The sequence below is a fragment of the Fonsecaea erecta genome (assembly GCF_001651985.1).
Source record: "Fonsecaea erecta strain CBS 125763 chromosome Unknown Scaff2, whole genome shotgun sequence".
Taxonomy (NCBI): Eukaryota; Fungi; Ascomycota; class Eurotiomycetes; order Chaetothyriales; family Herpotrichiellaceae; genus Fonsecaea; species Fonsecaea erecta.
The window spans coordinates 691,139-711,161 of NW_017387245.1; the positions used below are offsets into that span (position 1 = coordinate 691,139).

Genomic DNA, 20,023 nt, shown 5'->3' on the forward strand with positions numbered 1-20,023 from the left:
TCATGATAACCAACTCGATCACAAGGGTTTCGTCACTTTACATCGTCATAAAATCTCCCGAGAACTTGTAGAATCAGATTGATCTCAGATAGCTTCGCCTGATCAAGCCGCTTGAGACGATACCGATTCCTCTCCTCATCAGGTTTTCCTCGAGACTCTATCCATATATTCTCTTCTGCGACCCTCAGATCTTGGGCCAGGCTCAATGATCCAGTGAGCGTAATCGTGGGCTGCGTTTATCTATAGCTGTCTCAGTCGTCTAGGGTCTCGGATCCGGTTGTTGGTCTTGCGGTTATCATTTCTTGGTGCGTGCCTCGTTTATCGTCCCGTCACCGTCCCATTCATGAAACGCCTTTTGTCGTTGTCTGGAGTTCCACTGTAGAGTCCTTGAAATGCTATTGACCCAATCTTCGCTTCGGCGCCCAGGCGGCATGACGTTAGCAAACGGATACCTAGAGGCCGAGATGGTCACATAATCGCCTGGAAATAGCTCAATTCTATCACCGGGTCAGCCCAGCTTCCCACCATACGCGGGCATGTGTATAAAGTCTCACCTCTCCCGCCCGTCAAAACTTGCCCACGAGTTTGACCGTGCATCAAAGGGAACCCCCAGTCGAAGAACAATGGTGTCAGGAAGAATGATCGGTCTGAATGATAAGGTATGGGCGCAGATTGCGGTGACGAGAATAACAGGATTCTCGGGATGACACAGGGAGCCTCCAGCAGCAAGATTGTAGGCAGTGGATCCCGTGGGAGTGGCTACACAGATCCCGTCTGCTTGCACAGTCGTAAGGTGTTCTTCATCTCCGAAAAGTTCAATGGTCGACATTGTCGGGTTTGGACCCCTGTCAACCACAATGTCGTTCAGGATCTCAAACGTCCGGTCTGGTCTGTGGGTATTTCGATCATCGGCTTCCTCTCCGATCAGTTCTTCCACGATGTCTCGATTTTCTGCGTCGTCGACTCGCTTATGGGTCCGCATCACAGTGCCTTCGAATCGCAATCTCAAACTGATTGTCACTCCGTCCTTGAGAGCCTGTGAGAGTATGTGTTGATAGTTTTCAAAGTCGAATTTCGTGAGGAATCCCAGAGAGCCCAGTGCAAAGGATAGAACAGGTGGTACCACTCTTTGAAACAGCCAACTCGCATAAAGGACTGTCCCGTCTCCCCCCAGTGTTACCACAAAGTCAAAGGTATGGGGATGCCTCCGAGCTAGCTCGGCGTCCCAATACCTCAAACGCTCGCGAAAGGACGGGTCTTCCGCACAAATGCCCTCAGCATCGAATGCCGGGTTATCTTTCAGGCTGTCCTCGACATACACAATGTAAGGCACGGACCTATCCTTGGAAAGTAACCACCTCGTCACCTCTTTCGTTTTGACAATCAATGTCTTGTCATAAATCTTGGTGAGCAGGAAGATGGCTCGGACCCTCAGTTTGACCTTTAGATTGCCCAACCTCTTCGCCATTGTCCTTACACTCATGGCCATATCACTCAGTTGTTTCTTTGTGAGCAGGCGCGACTCGGTCGCACGGGCCTCCTCTTTACTCAAGGCCTGTCCATTGGCGTCCAGCTTCGATGCAGGCTCTAATTCGTCGATCTGTTCGAGCTTTGATTCGACTTTGGACTGAGTTAGCGAGCTTTTCTCGACCAGCTTGTGGACCAAGCACTGGGATTTGGTGCGCTCGGCTTGGATCCTTTTCGGCTTCTCGATTTCAGGAGTTTCCGCAAGCACAGTGGAGGATTTTCGACGACGGGCGACCTCATTGTCGAAAACAACCTGGGACAAAGACGAGTTAGGTGGCGCAGTCCGAATTACCACAATACCCACATTGGCAAACTCACTTCTATCTTCTTGTTGTAGTCATCCTCACTGCTAGAACCGTCCTGGGGCTATTCCCAAGATCGCTGTCAGCATTGTTACTGCTCAACTTATGAAGCTGGACATACATCGTCGGGCAGAACCTCACTTATCCTGCGGCTCACCTGAGGGACATCCCTTTGTCCTGACATGACGGAGATTTGCAGAGATAATGAGGGCAAGTCGGGACTCTGCTCTACGACTTCATTGCTGTAACACTTGTATTCGAGCAATAGATGTCGACTTCATGGTGAAAGTTTAGCCAAATTCATCTATGCGCAAGGAGTCTTGCGGTACCGTTATCCAATGACGCACTTGTCCCCGCCGTGAGGCTTATGTAATACCACCACCAGCTGCGTCGATGACTAACCAATCTCCTTTTGGAAGCAACCACCACCTTCAAGGACTTCCCTGTACAACCTGGGAGGTCCTTTCATGGAGGATTTCCAGAGTCTGAAATCGACACAACTGAACTTGAGCCAACCGGGGAAACGACAAAATAGTAAGCTGGAGTAATGTTGCCATCTAATTAAAAGCTAAACGCCTATCTGTAAATTGGTGATGCTGCTGGGACATCGCAGTACTCGTAAAGTCCAATACATATGCAGCTCAATCATTTCTTCACTGGGTATCATATTTTGGGTTGCTTTTCATTAAGTCATAACTTTCGTTTCCGCAGAATGATTGCGAGCCCTGTTCTCAGAGGACAGGGACGGCAGGGGTTGTTCCTTCGGTGGACGGATCTCGGGTAACGTGACTGGAGATGTCGGAGGCTGTCTTTAAATTCATGGTTGGAATTCCCATGGCCCCAATCTGCGTCTCGGAATCCTCCGCCAACGCCTTGACAGGCGAGCTGCTACTGGAAGAAGCAGAGTTGGAATCGTGAGAAACCTCGCTGGATGGAGTGAGGTCGGACTCCGATTCGGCCATGTCGTCGACATCATCATCAAAAAGTCCAATGGGCCGCGTCTCTACCTCAACCGTTTGCTCCAGGTTAGGGTGATCCTCCATCTGCTGGATAACCTCGTCCAGGCCTGCATCGGTTGCAAGCGCTCCTTTTGGCATTTCCAGTTCTGGTCGAGAAGGAGGTGGTGCACCAACAGTTTCGTAGAACAGCATGAATCCGTTTCCCCGAGAGAGGACTTCCTCTTCGGTAATCCCGGTCACACGCTCGTCGTTGAATGAATACCAACCTTTATCTCGTTTCCCCAAGGCAATGTAGTGACCATCATGATGACTGCCGTAATGCGTCAAAACACATTTCAGCTCGTACACGGTTTCGATCGAGTCATCGCTCTTGTCCAGGGGAGCACACCAACGACTCAAGAAATCCAATCGAGCGGGGAAACTCACAGGTGCGGTGTTTTTCAGCTGATTTCCGTAGTTATCGAAAATACTTCGGTTGATGTGGAGAACCAAGTCTTTGGGCAGCCGTCCAACAGTGATTTGCTTTGCCTTGGTACGCAAAACTGGCTTTTTCTTCTCCTTTGGCTCGACGTTGGATCGCTCTGATCCTTTGTCCTCGTCTGCTGTGGATTCCATCTCACCATGCGCCAGCTTTGTGCAATTCTCACATTCAACATCTTCAACTTCTTCTGGTGCTGTATATTCGTCGAGCAAATCGGTGATATCACAAGCCCCTTGTAATCCCAGGTTTAAGGTCATGCAGTTGAATTGCGTCAAGGAGAGACCCTCGGTGAAGCCACATATTCTACACTCAAGACATTGTGCAGTCATGCCGTCGATAGGATTCCGCAATCCGAATTCCCTCAACCCTGCTGCTGGATGGCCGCCAATTCTGCCAGTTGATGACCCTCCGGAGCAATACTGTTCCCCGTGCGCATCTGACGAGACAACCTCCTCCTCGAGTGCTCTGAGGCATTCCAAACCCGCAATTGTAGACCGTTTCAATCTGTGGACGCATTGGTTGGCCTCTTTTTCCACCGCATCAAGAACACGTGAGAAATACTCCTGGGCATCCTGCTGTTGCCAGCTGTCCATAGATTTGAGGATCCTAGGAGTCCAAAGGACGGTAGAGGGAGAGTTCGGATTAGACAATTGTCCCAGAAAAGTGACTAGAGCTCGGTGTGTCGCCGCAGGAGTGTCGGATCGCTCACACAATTCCAGGCTCCGCTGTAGATATTCAATGAAGGCCGGCAACGAAGCCAAACCCTGTAGCACGCTGTTTTGGTAGCAGGAGTTATCCCAGTTTCCCAATCCAGGAGGCCCAGTTCCGTGTCCCGAAGACCCGTATGAACTGGACAGGCTCCTAACCTGTCGAAGTGCAAGGGGCAATTGTGGTTGTCCCAGTATCACCTTAAAAGCCTCCTGTTTTGCAACCATGTCCCCAAAGTTTTCCTTCTTGAAATTGGCTTCCTCCGGACGCAGACGACCCAGGCGAACCATGCCGTACTGCATCGCGTAAATTAGGGGGGAAGGAGTGATGCAGACGACGAATTCGTAGACAGCTCTTTTGAAGGTCGAAGGCCGCGCGTCGAATAAAGACAGAGCATAATATCCCAGAAGCAACAAAGCAAATGTAGAAATGATCTTGGTCCCAGTAGGGTAGGAGGTGATCCGATGGTCAGAGGGCACGTCGTAGAAGGGGCTCTCGCATGCCCTAACCGGGAGGTTGTTCATGTCGAACCAGACAGTGCGAGAAAGTGACCGACAGGATGAGGCAGGTGGCGTGCAGAATTGGTGGATGCTTTCCCATCGGTGACAGTAGGAAGCTTTTCACTCTTCGGCCAAAGATTTAAAGGGGAGGTGAATTGGGTCCGTGATCACGACAAAGGCTGCTTTATGGATGACGAGTAAATTGATATTATTTGCATCGCTTCACCCGCTCACGTCTCCGGGAGGCTTGGCAAATTAGAATGAGGTTTCATTCCACGACAAGAAACCAAGTATGCGCCGCGTATGCTGTGAGAAATATGTGCCTGCGGCTTTGAGTACTACGTGTCATTATCGTCCTCTAAAACTGTAGATTTGCGCTTCAGCGCATTTCTAGTCCTTGCTGCAGGGGCGCAGTCGGATTCCTTCTGTGCTGTGCCCAACCCCAATGCCGCCTTCATTGGCACAGCCTGACTGTCACAACCAGGTGTACCTGAAGCCGACGTGTCAAGAGAGTCCCTCACCCATGCTGTCGCATCTCTTGCCTCTCGTGACGTCCGCCGCCTATCTTCGAGTTCCCTCAATGCACGTTCCGGGTGGCCAGTCACATTCTTGACCCACCACCTCTCCCAAATCCAGTCCAGGGCCTGCTCTGTCATTCTTCTCAGATACATCAGATTGGGCATGTCAGCGTGTGTGACCTGATGACGGAGATCGACGAATCTCTGGGGCATCCCGATCGTGGCAGCGTGAGCATACATGGAGCTTTCACCTTTGGCAGCACTTGCTGAGAATCGAGTCACTTCTTCTCCCTCAGGAGTATCATCCCGAGCCATTTCGGCAGCATATGAACGGGCGACATCACGGTCAACGAATCCATTGACAAACCTCGCAAACGCCATAGCATATATGCTCTGCATGGCTAGGTCCGAGATGGTAGTAACGGATAACGACCTCCGTGATTCATCGTGGATCAAAGCATCGGTCAAGCTTGCCGTTGCTACCAGCGCCGGAGGTAGGTGGCCGGCCTTGAACAGCCAGAGGTTGACCCTGTCAATAGCACGCTGCCTCAGGTCTTGCGAGGTGTGGGATAGGATGGTGGAATACAATTCCTGCTTCGCCCGGTCCGGAAAGAACCAGTCTCGGACCATGGCCAGTTCAGAGTCGTGTCGCCAGGGCGGAAATTGCAGTGTCATGGTGCAGAGAGCGCTTTGGGCTGCCAGCATGTATGGGGCTGATAGGTTTGCGGTTTTGGAGGTCGGGATCTCGGGTCACAGCCGGAGAGAAAGGAAGGTTGGACGGGATCAGGTCGTGATCATCTGAGATTTGTTGGGAGAGGTGACATCGGAGCGACAGAAAGGGCGCATATTGAATGGTGCAGTAAGAGGACACGAGGGTTATGCAGGCTTTTGCTCAACGGTTTCTGGTTGATCCTCCGGGGAAGGACCCGTGAGGTGATGCAACGGGGAGAAAAAGAATGAGCTGTGAGATAACGAGTTTGGTGCGGCGTTGTGCGTACACGTGACCCCGGCTACTTGAGCCAATGACATAGCGTCAACGAGGCCAAGTGGATATCATGCATGTGCCCTGCTTTCATTGGCTGGCAATCGAGCACATCCCTACACCCGCCTGCAAGATCTACTCGGTTACGAGGAATGCACTTGTTGGAAGTCAAGGCCAGAACAAACACGAAGCATCCCTTCTCTGAGTTTCAAGGCGCCGAGGGCAGCAATGAGTTTCTTTGAGTAATACATGATATCTTCGAAGTACCTAGTGATCTAATTTGTACATAAGCCTGGTGAACCTTTCAAAAGGTCGTCACGAACTGGGGTATCATGGCTATAAGACCAGTATGTGAACGCTGCAGATTTGCCAACAAAACCCACGCCCTTCACCAAGAGACTAGTCGTAACTGTCGTCAAGTCGTCGAATTCAAGCCCAACCATAAGACTGCCCAGAGGGGTAATAGGCGCTGTTAAGCTGCCTGAGTGTCGAAAGATATTTCATCGCTAAGGAATCCGGCTGTGCTTGCATCCCAAATGTCAAGTGGTCGGCAATAGACTGTGCCTTGTATTCGGCGTTGTCAGAGTTATCCCACAACTGGCCACTGTTTTCGTCCTCCTGCTGGGCGTCCTGGAGTCCAGTCTCATCCTCCTCGGCATCTTCTGTGTCGTCTTCCTCCTCTTCGTCTTCCTGTTCGGCCGGTTCAAATGACTCTTCCAGCTTCAACCCTTTCCTGCCTGAGCCTGCGGAACCACCAAAGAGCAAGCTTGATGATTGGACTTCTGCAGGTGAATCGTACAACCCCATGCCGACCAATTCCTCCGCGTTATCCTTCAGCTTCGAATCGGTGTTACCAAGCGATAACGTGTCAAGCCCAAAATTCTGCAGTGGGAGGCAGTCCGGGGAAGACGGCGCCGTTTGAACATTTGGCGCCATGACAGGTTGGTTGAAACCCCACGCCGGCTGTACAAAAGATTGTTGAGGATAGAGCGAAAAGGAGGTCGAGTTGGACTTGGCTTGTTCTTGGCCGAGCCACATAGATTCGAGGTAGGGTTGATTCTCATAGACCAAACCCGGATCTCGGGTGGAAAGCTCATCAAGAGGCGTGAAGGGTTCTTGGATCTGGGGTTCGGTCATGGACGGGTAAGAGATAGGCGTCACGAGGCCATGGACTTGAGCCGTCGAGAAATCCCAAGTAGACAAGTCCATCTCATTGGTAACCGGGTTGAATGTAGAGTTCAATGCCTCGAAGGAACTAGGATGCCAGCTGACCGGTCGCGAGCGAGGTACCTCCGTATTCTGCCATTGTGTGCTGGACCGGAGATGGTCGACAACAGATCGAGTTCTGGACGAAGTGGCGGCGGCAGTCATCGTTTTCCTTCGCCCCAATGTCCGAGGACTGCTGTTCCTGCTACTCGGTTTGACGACTTTGTTGGGTCGGACAAAGTAAGAAGATACATCAGCTGAGACGGTAGGGTTGTATATCGTTTCGGGAGAGCAGTGGTATTGCTGAAAGGCGTCCATATTGTAAACAGTGCTGGCAGATAGAGAGAAATGAAAGAATTGGGTAGTGCCGACAGTCCATATCTATTTCCCGATCGAGGGAACAAACGGACTCGTGGCAAGGGCCAAGTTGATAGTGGATATGGTCCCAAGGGAGACAAAGCAAGATTAAATTGGTACATCAGTCGCGGCGAGGAGTAGCTGGCTGCCGCAAGCAGTAGCCAGAGTTAGTCAATACAAGTAAGTGTATATGGGTCAGGGTTTGACGAGGGTGGAATAGTTTGACCCAGGAGCCAGGGTTTGGCGAAGGTAGAGGGCGCAAAGCCAAAGCATGACGAACATGACTCCAGGACAGGTACCAGCAGGGGATGGGGTTTATTGGCGGGCCGTAGTGGATTTGTCTAGGGTTAGGACCAAGGGGAAGCGATCAGGCGAGATGCATAAAAAACGGGCGGCTGCGGTAGCGTAGGATGTGGAAACTGGGGCAAAAGGGAATAGAATGGTGGAAATCGGGAAAAGCCTGGCTGGGCCGGCTGGCGAAGCCATAAGCACATATTTGCGTCAATCTGATGGCCGAGGGCAATCTGAAAGGGAAACAGTCCCACCGATGGAGAGGAATGCAGAGCGGCAAGGGAGCCCATCGACTGAACAAACGGTCAGCGTACGAGGTGTGTGCACCGTAGCAGTCAGTGGATGGGGTGGATGGCAGTGTTGGGATGACAGATATGACCGCTGCGCTGGAAGGAATTCGCAGCAGCCTGGAACCCAGGCTGTCAGAGTTGTGTGAAAAAAGCCATGGGCCATTCGTGGAGGCCAGAAGTGAGGTCAAGGCCGACAAGTATCAGGAGGAGGCTATACTGTTAGCTCTAGGTCTGCTGGCGAGTGGGCACTGTATCAAACGAGCGCCAGAATCATTCCGGAGACGGGGTTCGAGGTGGCTCAACGTGTGAACCTGGTCAGACACGGAAACAGAGAGGGGAAAGGAGCGGAGGTGGCCCGAAGAATCGTCTGCTGCACATTGCACAGCCAACGCCACGGTGGAACATGAGGTTCGACAGGAAACGCGGCCGGCAGACACGGGATGACGCGGTTACATTCCTCGATTGTGCGTGTTTGAGAAAAAGGCCAGATAGGGTGGAAAGGAGTCCAAAGAGGCCGCAGCGATGCGTGATTTGGCGACAACACGGGCTCCTGAGGGTGGATGGTCACAAGTTGATTTCCCAGAGCTGGCGCAACAATCCTCCATGGCTCGTTTTTAGTGCAGCAGGGATATTTCCATGTCTCGTAAAGCCCAGCTCTTTCTTGCGGTGCCGCACGCACGGTCGCTCCTCGTAAAATGGACTAGGTTCGGCTTGGAGAGGATAATCGCGAGGCAGGTCAAGATAGAAGGAGGGAGAAGTTTGGCAGGGGCTGGAGCCTTGGTCGATAGCCCACTGGTTGAAGGTTAGCCGCCATCCATCGGGTCGGGAAGGGTTTCTGAAATTAGCGGAGTGGGAACTGGGCAAAATGGAAGCAAATCGAGAAAAACCCCCATGAGTCAGGACAAGGGTAGAGGAAATGTGGGACGATGGGCGCATTCAGAAATGGAAATGAGCATTAGCAAGTGAGAAAAGCACGAGAGGTCAAACGAAGAGAAAAACGGGCCGAGGACTGCCATGTGGTGTGGATCCCGGGCATGCGCCCTTGGGGCTTTTGCAATAGAGATACAATGGAACTGCATTACCCGTACATGCAAAGTTGATTTGACTAGGTTCAAGGGGGGAATTACGTGGTTTGGCACCGAAGGTTGTAGCTGAACGGAGCTTACCTGGGCGTGTGTGCAGAAAGAGTGGCGACCCCGTGAAGACCCGGGACTGTTCCCCAACTAGGTTACCAATGGAGGCGCTGTACGAGGGAGGCATGAATATCGAGGAGCGACAGAAAAGCCAAACAGGGGCGGGCAAGAAGGCCTAATGGAGGAAGGATGGGCGGTTTCGAGCCCGTCTTACTTCCAGGTTGTCCTCCTCTGGTGCCGCTGCTCCTCGTACAGGCAGGCACCTGGCGAGTGGCTACTGACCGGCGGGCAGTGATAGAATGAGCGAGAAACGCGCAAAAAAGAAGTTGACGGTGTGTCAAAGTGTCTGTGCATGATGCATGCAGCCCACCGTCCGCCGTCCACAGCCCCGGCTTCCAGGCCCTGGGCCAGGCTTGCAGGCTTGCAGACTTGCAGGCTTGGAGCTGCCACTCTAGCCCCCTGTCAGGCGTGGATCACCGGCACACGGCAAACTACATGGCTAACTTTAAAACAGGATCAGCTGTCTTCTAGGCGGTCGGTGCATTTTCCAGTAATGTCATTGGTCGGCACACACTACGAGGACAAGTTGGTTCACCGGAGATTTTGTGATTGTACGCTGTACGAAGGAAGCCTGAACGGGAAGGAGCTAGGAGGTGCAGGGTGGCTTGGGCGCATGAGTTCGCCTAGAGACACGACGGGTAAAGGGAGATGGATGCGAGAATATGGAATCGTGATGTGAGGGATGGGTGCAGGCGAGGGGGCGCGCCCGAGGAGGCAATCCTGAATGAAATGATGTCCCTCGTGCGGGTACCCTGCTAGTTAAAGGAGTCCTCCAGCTAGGCGCTTGAAGCAGTCTAGTAGGCTATCGGCTTAACTAGGCATAGCTATTTCCCCTCGGATTTACAGAGGGTCTACGAGTAGTGGCGCCTACGGTCCACCCTACGACACTTTTAGTGCTGGAGTCCAGTCATTTGTCTGCTTGTATTGGTCCGTTCTCCCCCCATCCATGCCGAACGCAGAAAGAATCTGAAGAAACTTGCGATGTTTTTCCTCTGACTCGGGACCTGCATCGCGCCTCTGGGTATCACTTCTGCCAATCCCCTTTCGCACGAGCCGCTCTTTTCCTTACGCCTCTGTGGAGTCAGTCGCCCCCTCCCGCACGGCACCAAAGGACCTTACTCCATCACCTTGTCTTCCCTGCTTGATCAAGATATGTTGTAAAACCCTAATTCTCCCTCGTCTACTCCTTGACTAACCAATAACATACTCCAGAGTCTTCGGATCTTCCTTCAAGCTCGACCCTAAGTGCAGACCGCCAAAGGCAGCTGACCCCAATTCTCCGTCAATCGTCCCTTCACCCCTCCAACCGATCGCCCTCCAAATCTAACCCTTCTGTCGGTGAACCGACCTTCCTTCGTGGCCAGACTGCTGTCTCGCCAACAGGAGCTAGGGAGACCGATCACCATTGAATGTCTCTGTCTGGAACAGTGCGTCGCATCTGGAGGTGGATGGGTGGCCGACAGGTTACCAGTCGATGTCCATCACACAATGGGTGATTTAGGAGCACAACGGTTTCTGACTCGCCCTTACAAATTCGATACGAAGTGGCATCGACACCTTGGCAATCCTAGATCCCGAGCACAATTTTGGCAGTGTCGCCCTTGGGTGGAAGCGTCATCAGTGGCTGCAACAGCAACGGGTCTCCACCGTCTGACAAGTTTGCTGCGTAAGGGTAAGCTTTAGGCCCGAAGGGCTGACAGCCCGCTCGAGCCTCCCAGCGGCCAGCAAACCCCTTCCCGACCCTATGAGGAAGAGTACACAAGCTGGGCCTCTGAGACCGAAATGATCCCAGTGGCTTGTCGGCAGGGCTCGCGCCACGTTACCTCGCTTCGAGCCTACCATTCTCTTTTTCCCCGTCCACTTGCACGCAAATGAGCCAAATTCCAAAGATGCCGAGTGCCAGACCAGGAGCCCTGCTCGCCTTCTCTGTGCCGAACACACGCCCTCTTGGAAGGTCGATCGGCTAGCTGCCGGTTTCCTGGCGTCCATCCGAACACCATGCTTGTTGACCATCTGTGTATTCTACGATGTGAACGGACTTGCCGGCATGAGAAGACAGTCACGAGCGGAAGCAATCTCTCACAGAAGGTGGTGGGTAAGTCATAAACGACCTGCACGAGGACTGGACTCTTGGACGCCCTCCGGAGCCAGTTGTGGTTCATTTCGGAGATCGCGCCAGTGGCCCCGTACATCGTACTGCACCCTACAGCGACGTTTTGTACGGAGTACCTCGTATGCGAGTAGGTATTGACCTCCAAGCGATACCAGCAGCTAGTCGATTGGTCTGGTAGGGGCTTGGGCCCCTTTCTCTGGTCCTGATCCAGTAGTCGGGACGTGCAGAGGACGCGCTGTGACAATGTGAGCGGGACCCATTTCCGTCCTCCTCAGATAGATCCGGTGGTGTCATTATGACCTCCGTGCTACCACTGCCAGCCAGGGTTTGAAATCTCAGGTCTCAGCCTAGTGCGTCGACTCGTCAGAAGCCGTTCAGTGGCAACCATTAGACCTTGGCGAGCTAGACAAGAGACTCGATGCTGAGCTAAAACTCAACGATGACAGGATATACAGCGCTCAGAATTGGCCTGGGCCCTTACATCTGCGTTTGACCTCAGTGGATAGTATGGACACCATCAGCGGCAAAATGATGGATGTACTTGGACAGAATACTTGTACGGAATCCCAGGTGTTCCGCAAGGATGCTTCAGGTAAGAAGGAACCTGGGGTCCAGCGCTATGAGCGGTCCACATTAATAGGCCTCCCGGATGCTCTAACTCCACTGTCCACGTTCTCAGTTCGCACGATTGAGCCCCTATCATTATTACGAGTCCTATCCGCAGCCAAAGCCAACAAAAGAGTCGAACGCCGCTCCAGCGGACTGTCTCCCCTGGCTTCCCTGCAGTGTTGAAAGGTTAGCTAGCTCCGCAGTTCTGCAACCAAGTCAATCCTAGTTGGAACATCTTTTGATGGTCGTGTGCGCCAACAAATAGCCACAAGCCCCGGGTTGCTGACGGCTCAGAAGGCGACGTCGAGACCTTATCGACAATCCTGTCACGTCCCCGACCCCCAGTTTTGCGCAGGTTCCCTAGAGTGGACCGAGACCGGGGTGTGCACGCACGGCATCGCACGGATCAGATTTGGGCACATCCCAAGGAACAATGACCGTGACAGACCAATCGAAGCGCAACGCGCCAAAAGAGCCTTGACGACAATTCAGGATGATGGACGGGCCCACCTACCGACCTGAGCCACTGTGCCCACGGCTCCATACGTACAGTACAACCTCGTTTTTGGTCTGCCGGATTCGCAAGAGAAAAAAACTTTCGGAAGTTTGCAAGATTACGAGTAATGTGTTTGTGCGCGTGTGAGACTACGCCACCACAGTTTTGTTCGCAGACTTTCCGAGAGCTGGTCCTTTTTTCAACTCTGGCTCGATGCACCATCTGTGACACTGAGACACCTGTGCTGTTTTCATCTCGATCACGGAAACAAACGTTGGGAGCACATGGGTTCGCGTCATGCTGCCTGCTCGTGCCAGGGGACGGGTCTCCATTTCTGACACGATTTAACTCGATATGTTTTCTTCTGCAGCATCCACAGGGATGATGTTCATTGTGGTTGCAGCTCTACTGGATTCTCCGCTGCAAACTCTAACCCAGGGAGTTTCGCTGTTGCGAGATGAATTTTTCTGCCTATCAACTCCCTGCCCGAATTCGTTTCTGAAGTGCAGTTAGTTGGTATCGCCCATGACCATCCATACGACAGCTTTTTCCCCTAAGGCATTTCCGATTGCCGTGCGGAGTCCTCCGCCCCTTGTGGATTCTGGGTCAAATTGAGGGATCGACTTGATTCAAACCTCCTTTTCTCTTAATAGGCACAGAGAATATAGGTCCGATGACTTCGACAGTTAGGTGGCAGGCGGCAAATCTCAGGTGAGGACATGTTTGACCCGGAACCTGGGAAGATGACGTTGGTCGAGCTGTGGAACCGAGGCCTGATTACGGAGGATTTGACCGGTGGGAAAACTCGAAGCAGGGGTTGCGAAGTGTGTCAAAGTGTCTAGCATCAAACACCAATGCACCAACTCGTATCTCTCCAGTGGCGATAGCAGGCGTGACTGTCCGGACGCAACGCAAGCACCGTGACAGGACGAGGGTACCAAAGGCAAGTTCTTGTCAAGTCAGCCTGGACATCCATCCCCACAGCCTCCCTGCATGCTGTGGGCCTTCTACTAATAGTACCAGTCTTGTTGCCCCAACACACGCAAGGTTGGAGGATGTACATAGGATGGTTGTTCTGGCCCCTCCGAAAGGCTCGTCTTGCACATCTCAGCCTAACTAGTTCCTGTCCGTTCGTCGATCACATCCCACCAGACATTGACCATCGCCGGGCTAATCATGGGACACGTCTGATCAACCGAGAGTGCCAGGACTGGGCAGGTGTGATGAACTGACGCACCGTCTCTTGACAGGTTGGATCATCCATCGCCTTTGTGCTCCTGCAAGGGGGGAATTCCAACCCGTCCAAAAGGTTCTTGCAGCGACGACAAAAGATCCCAGCATTTCCAGCTTTCTTCTTTCTCACCGCGACGAACGGCTCCAACAACCTCGTATCTGCATTGACAGAAAGTCTACTCACTAACTTTCAGAAGCGAAGCATTTGACACGGGCAAGTTTTATGTGCTCAATTTTCGAAAACAGAACGATTTGGCATTGATGCTCCGATCGATTTTCCCTCTTGAGAGTGCCCAGGAACTCAATCGGCTACTCCATTGTTCACAATTTCAATTCCCGAAGCCAAACAAGGCAAAAGATTGCCATTTACTGGAGCATCGCAGACTCCTTACTGTGCAGGCTGATCAATGCAGCCAAGCACATGGCTCGCATGGAGCATCTTGAAGAGTCTTAATGTCACCATCTTGAAGAAGGCGTCCGAAGAGCATGAGTGTTATCCTGGCACCCTGGGCAAATCTTATTTCCTCAAGCGGACGGATTCCACGCTGCTACCTGGTTGAGACGTTCGGAAATGCTTGCATCTTCAAGCCCAGCAATTCCCAGAACCCAATTGCTCCCTTGGTTTCTACGGAAATAGCCCAACCACCCTCCCAAATGAGTTTGAACGGCATGCATTGAATAATGCGTTCTCTGCACCTCCTGCCTTTTTCCTTCGTGTCGGCTAACTACCCGGGCTGTCTACCCGAGTCGATATTCTTGATCGGCTTGGTCACTCGGTCGCACAGTCTTCCCAACAAGACCCTTTGTCCGCATAGTTGTTTGCCACCGCGAACTAACTTCCCATTCCAGCCCAATGTCAACCAGGGTCATTGGCGATGTCTGGCATTTCTTAGTAGCGATCTCATTCCTGCATCCAACTCTCGTGCATGGTAACCCGACGCGTCGATCTGGGCATGCCGAATGCCCCGTTGTCACTCATCAGAGAAACCCCGTCATTCCATGGTGCTCTTGACGTCAAAGGAGCGGTAGGAGAATGCCGAGGGCATACGAACCGAACAGTTTCATTCGGGGATGGACTGCAATTGGCGATCTCTGTCATATTAACACTTGGATTAACCACCCTTAGGAAGTGGTTTTCTGTGTCGTGCAATGCACTGTTGTGTCCCGTCCTGTCCCGCCCCTCTGCCGTTAGGGTTCATCTGGAACGTTACCCCGCTTATACACAGGTATCACATGCCGGACAAGAGAAAAAATGTGACCCCCATCGAACCACCCTGGGTACTCCGTACAGTTAGTTATAAGGAGATTTTCCCCACAGCCAAGCGCCCAAGCGTGAGCGCTAACCACCAGCCTGATATCGACCACCTACCATTGACAAAAATACTTTCCATACTCTGTGAATGCCTCAATGTCTCTTTGACCCGTACACAATTCAAGATCCGACGCTAAAAAAAAAGAACACTTTGACAAAAACAATCAACAGTCAGGGTTCCTACCCGGTCACCCATGGTGGTACTAACTAACCGGCATATGGCTTAAGTACGGCTGAGCGAACGGGAAGCCCTGCTTTCCATATCCTATGGTCGATTGTGAAGTGTCAACCTGCGTTGGAAGACTATATACGACAATATTTGTGACGGGTTCCGGAAAAATACAACGGAACATATGCTACGAGTGATTGATTGATTGATTTCAACTTGTCATGTAGATTGAGTGGTCCGAGGACGGTCCTCCTGGGCCTTGCTCTGCAAATCAGTGGTCAGGAACGTGGTAGACAGGTAAGGCATTGACTGGAGATCCCTGCGTAGACACCTATATCTTCTCTACCGACATCTCGATTCCCTGTTTTCTTTTATTGGCCCGTACGGAAGGAGGAGTAGTACTATATCGGGCATGAGCATGCGATACTGTCCTAACAGCATAATCCATAAATCCGTGTCTCTCAATGCTGCCTACCCACCTGGTAGCTACAGCCTGTCTCTACCTTCTCGTCTCCCATGGTCGCCTGAGGCAGTCGACCATCCTATGTACTGTAGGTACAGGTATATCGATCCCCTTTCCCGCTCCTCGTCTACTATGTTCCACACGAAACAGAAATCTCAGATGGGCCGCGCCTAGGAAAGGTACCGACTCTTTACGCTATCACAACCGCAATCGCCATCGCCATCATTTCACCATCTCTCGATCCCTCAGTCAGACACTGCCCACACCGCTGCGATAGAGCCGGCCGTTCTGTCAACTATTCCTAATTCTAATTCTCCTTCTCTCTCTCCTTCTCCTTCTCCCCTGTCCGTGTTGCTCTCTCCAAGATCCCGTCAAAGGTCCTCTCCAGGCAAGCGGTGGACAACACAACACGAACCGTAGAAAGTAAGCACATTGCTCGACAAGGCTCAGCGATTTGCTCCGGCATTGGAGGCTACGAGTATGTCTCGTACAGGATACGGCAGGCTGTGGGTGCTTGACACAGACAGTCTGAGACTGTATAACTAACTCCTCTTGTCAACCTGCCACGATACGAGGAGACGTGGAGGGGTAAGTAAGAGTGTCGAGAGAAATATCTAAAAGGCGTCTGTGGCTCGCGTCGAGCCTGAGAGGGCACATGCACAACACCCTTAGCCACAAAAGAAAAGAGCGAAGAGAAGCGTCCAAGGGCAAGATCATTGACACAGATATCGCTTGACACCAAGGCGCAACTGCCATCCAAATTGTCAACGCGTAGAAGGACAGTCCGACTGCAGAATGAATGAAAGACCAAGTTCTGTCATGGCAGGTGTCGACAGAGAGAAGAACCTCGCAAACGAACGAACTCGCAGCAACAACACGGCTTATTCCCAGATCAGAGAATCGGTGAGAGAACATGGGAAACAACACAACGTAGGGAACACCGAGCCACAGCGAAGCTCGCCGGGAAGAGAATGTCCAAGGCATTGGCACACGCTACACCAATGGCCCTGCCCCGCAGATGAAGAACGACATCAGCAGAAAACATATCGGGTTTCGAATCATTGCACGTTGGCGAGGAATGTGAAGAAAGGAGCCACCTGCGGCACTAATGTCAAATGAGATGACCAAGGTGAGCAGAACAGAGGTAACAGATTGACTTTCAATAAAGCCATGTCCATGCAGGACACTTTGTACTCCAATTCCAGAGTTGCTTCAGGCATTCACGATTGTATTTTGGTTCGGTCCATATGCTCTTCCCTTCACTATCCTGCCTGTGGGCGACTCCCTTTTTAAGGATGTTAGATCCATCTTTCCCGTCAAAATAATTATCCCCAGTCTTCCCCATAATCATCCTAGCATCTCGACATCAAGACCGATGGCTCTCATGAATAGGTTAACGTTCCCCAGTCGAACGCTCGACATTTCGGCTGGTAGTGTCTTGCTCTGGAGCACCGTCTCCATAACTCTGTCTTTCACACCGATGACCAGCCTCTGTTGTTGGTCCGGGCTGGCGCATATGCCGATGGCAGCCAAGAATTGCCACACGTACATGTCGTCACCAGAGTTGACCGGACCAGGAAATAGTGAACCAAGAAGAGGCTCCAACATATCAAAAAGGCGGCTGTATAACATGGTCCACTGTTGCCAATCCTGGTCAGAGACTGACCCGGCCTCTTTCACCAATTCGGCGCGCGTCAACAGCATCGTCAGCATGCCAAGTCCAATCTTGGTGTGTGCAACAACCGAGATGTTAGTGTGGTCGATCAGAAGCCCTAGCAATCCGGTGATAATATTGACGGGCACTTCGCTAACGTGGGATAACAAGCACGGCATGACGGCTTGTGAGAATAACTCGACTTCTTCCCGCACGAGTGTCGGAGGCTGTAGTTCACCAGGGGCGGGACGGGCGTCCTTGACCACGTCAAGCTGATCGATGTGGACCACAATCATGGTCAAGATGGTCAGTCTTTTGTCCGCATCAATCTGATGGAAGACCCGCGGGATGGCCTTCTTCCCTTTGGAAAATGACAGAAAAGCAATGAAAGGGTGAGGAATTGCTGATCCCGGGACGATAGGATCAAGAACCTTGAGATCTTGCCATAGCGTGTTGCCCAGCTCCTGCTGCTTGTGTCGCCATTCAAGATGTGTCTGAATGGAATTCGCGTTGCCTTCGGTGGGTGGAGGTGGCATTTGTCGTTCGTGATCCTCCATGCGCATCAAGGTCGTATACACAGCTTCAATGTTCTTCAAAATCGTTTTGCGGTCACTCGCACTTACGCTGCTTCCCTTTTTGGCACTTGTTGGTCGGGATTCAGTGCCCTCCTGTCTCTTGATATTGAGCAGTGGCTTTGGTGTCTTTGCGTTGCTGAAGGAGATTTTACCCAAACTACCTTCGATGATCAGCTGCTGATTCTTGGGTTTGAGCTTGGCTGCTTCAACTGCACGCTGAACTTGTTGTTGCATTCTCTGCATGTGGTTGTCTCCATTGATCTGTTGCCGTCTACCGCCCACGCGAGTGCCCGTCTGGAACAGATAGGTCTGCGCAAAGTGGCCCAGCGGTTGAGTAGGATGTTGTCTTGGAGCACCACGGATTTGACTGTAGACCTGGTAGTAGAAGTCTTCATTGAGGGCAGCTTCGGGATTCGAGTCCGTCGAACTCCCCGTCGCCGCCACTAACTGCTGAAGTTGGATTCGAGTGATGAAATTCTTATCCTGGGGAGTCATCAACCCGTTACCTTTGGAAAGCAGGAAGATCTTGTGATTCCTCTTTGCCCTCTTGGCGTCTTCTTCCAGGTAAACTCGTCGCTGTTCGTCGGACAGCTCCATCAACTGTTGAGGGTGAGTTATCACCGGCAACGCGCCAGTTCCTTGAGGTCCGAGTGGTGGGACGGGTTGAGACCTGTCGAGGCTTGGCTGGGGTGAATGACGGGCTCTGTTTGGATTCTGTAGAATCTGGAGAGGCTGCTGAGGTGGAGGCTGGGGTGCACGAGGATGTGAAGGCATGCGATTGTGGTTTCTAGGACCGTCGAGAGGAGGTTGTGGTTGAGGCTGAGTTGGCAGGCCGGGAGGAAGTCCCATGGGCTGCTGGTATGGCTGCGGAGATTGTGAATGCATTGACTGAGGTGGGAACGGGTATGGCTGGTGTTGCGAGAATGAAAGCTGTGCCTGTCTCGCTTGAGATTCAGCAAGCAAAGCCGCCTCAACCTGTTCCAGGGTCATCATTGGAGGTTGTGACATGGATGCTGGTGGAGGTGAGGGTTCAGGAGCAGGGAACGAGGCTGGAGCAGTGCCACGGGCCGTACTGATGCGAGGATCGCCGGACGGAGGAGCAGCTGTGCTTGACTTTGTGCCCCAAGCCCCGGATTTCGCCTGAATGTCTGGAATATAACCCGGATCTTGATATTTCTCATAGCCGGTCCTTCTGGCCTTTGCGGGCTGCGCGGGCGCCGCTGGCTGATGAGGTTGTTGCAAGCTGTAGCGCATATGCTCCTCATTGATGACATTGGAGACTTGAGCCGTTTTTCCAAAGAAGTCATAATCTTTTCCCACCGAGCCCTGACCGGTTGCGCCTTCAGCGCCACCACCAAAGGTATCATCGTTGAAGTCATCGCCGGCCTCCTCGAGCTGATCGCCTAGGCCATCGTAGGTATCTTCAAAGTCGAGACTGCAAAAAAAGAGAATTTAGAAACTGTATGTCTTGCTTCCAAAAGACGTGTCACCTACATCTCGTCCTCATTATCGTGAAAGGCCTGCAATTTCCTCGCCTTTGCAACTTCGGCGAAAGGGTTTGTGTGTTCGAAAATACCCTTGCCCGCGCCCTCAGGTTTGTCCCTGGGGAGGGAAGTGTCGAAGCCAAAGAAAGACATGGGAACGGTCCCCCGACTGAGGTTGAATTGACTAGATTCTGGACGGTAGTTTTGCTATTCTCACCCCGCCACAATCCACCTTTTTTCTCGACAGTGGCCAACGCGCAGTGCCTATTCGCATGTTCCAGAAGAGGAAGTGAAGATGAAGAGCAAAGGTACTATGACATGGCCCGGAGGAGTTGGCAGAGTGATTCCCGTTGCTATGCAAGTCAAGGATCAAGCGACGGTGATGTGGATGGCGAGACACTCGTATTGATGGGATTGTGTGGGATGTCGCAGTATGGAAACGGCAGGTGATGATGGTTGGATGGGCAGCTAACTGCAATCGGTGAAGCAGACTTGTCTCGAAACGGGCGAGCCTGGCGATTGGTGAGGTCTTGGGTGCTAAGCCTCTAACCTCTATGGAGTACAGTAGTTGCAGCCTTCGGGGGCCCCTTCCCGCCTAAGT

General features: G+C 52.2%; 5 protein-coding genes across 5 annotated transcripts; all 5 read right to left on the bottom strand.

Moving 5' to 3' along the window:
* Positions 1 to 295: 295 nt before the first annotated feature.
* Positions 296 to 2,013, bottom strand: AYL99_02024 (hypothetical protein; the record flags this gene model as incomplete). The annotated part of the gene is made up of 4 exons (XM_018833540.1): positions 296 to 497; positions 555 to 1,780; positions 1,846 to 1,893; positions 1,951 to 2,013. 4 exons carry the CDS (start codon positions 2,011 to 2,013, stop codon positions 296 to 298), a joined length of 1,539 nt encoding a protein of 512 aa, XP_018696164.1.
* Positions 2,014 to 2,560: 547 nt separating this feature from the next.
* On the bottom strand, positions 2,561 to 4,501 carry AYL99_02025 (hypothetical protein; the record flags this gene model as incomplete). The annotated part of the gene is made up of 1 exon (XM_018833541.1): positions 2,561 to 4,501. One exon carries the CDS (start codon positions 4,499 to 4,501, stop codon positions 2,561 to 2,563), a length of 1,941 nt encoding a protein of 646 aa, XP_018696165.1.
* Positions 4,502 to 4,835: 334 nt separating this feature from the next.
* AYL99_02026 (hypothetical protein) lies at positions 4,836 to 5,670 on the bottom strand (the record flags this gene model as incomplete). Its single annotated transcript, XM_018833542.1, has 2 exons — positions 4,836 to 4,841; positions 4,999 to 5,670. The coding sequence occupies 2 exons, from the start codon at positions 5,668 to 5,670 to the stop codon at positions 4,836 to 4,838; spliced, it is 678 nt and encodes a 225-aa protein (XP_018696166.1).
* A 736-nt stretch (positions 5,671 to 6,406) lies between these two features.
* AYL99_02027 (hypothetical protein) lies at positions 6,407 to 7,501 on the bottom strand (the record flags this gene model as incomplete). The annotated part of the gene is made up of 1 exon (XM_018833543.1): positions 6,407 to 7,501. The coding sequence occupies one exon, from the start codon at positions 7,499 to 7,501 to the stop codon at positions 6,407 to 6,409; it is 1,095 nt and encodes a 364-aa protein (XP_018696167.1).
* Positions 7,502 to 17,056: 9,555 nt separating this feature from the next.
* On the bottom strand, positions 17,057 to 19,575 carry AYL99_02028 (hypothetical protein; the record flags this gene model as incomplete). The annotated part of the gene is made up of 2 exons (XM_018833544.1): positions 17,057 to 19,373; positions 19,433 to 19,575. The coding sequence occupies 2 exons, from the start codon at positions 19,573 to 19,575 to the stop codon at positions 17,057 to 17,059; spliced, it is 2,460 nt and encodes an 819-aa protein (XP_018696168.1).
* Positions 19,576 to 20,023: the final 448 nt, after the last annotated feature.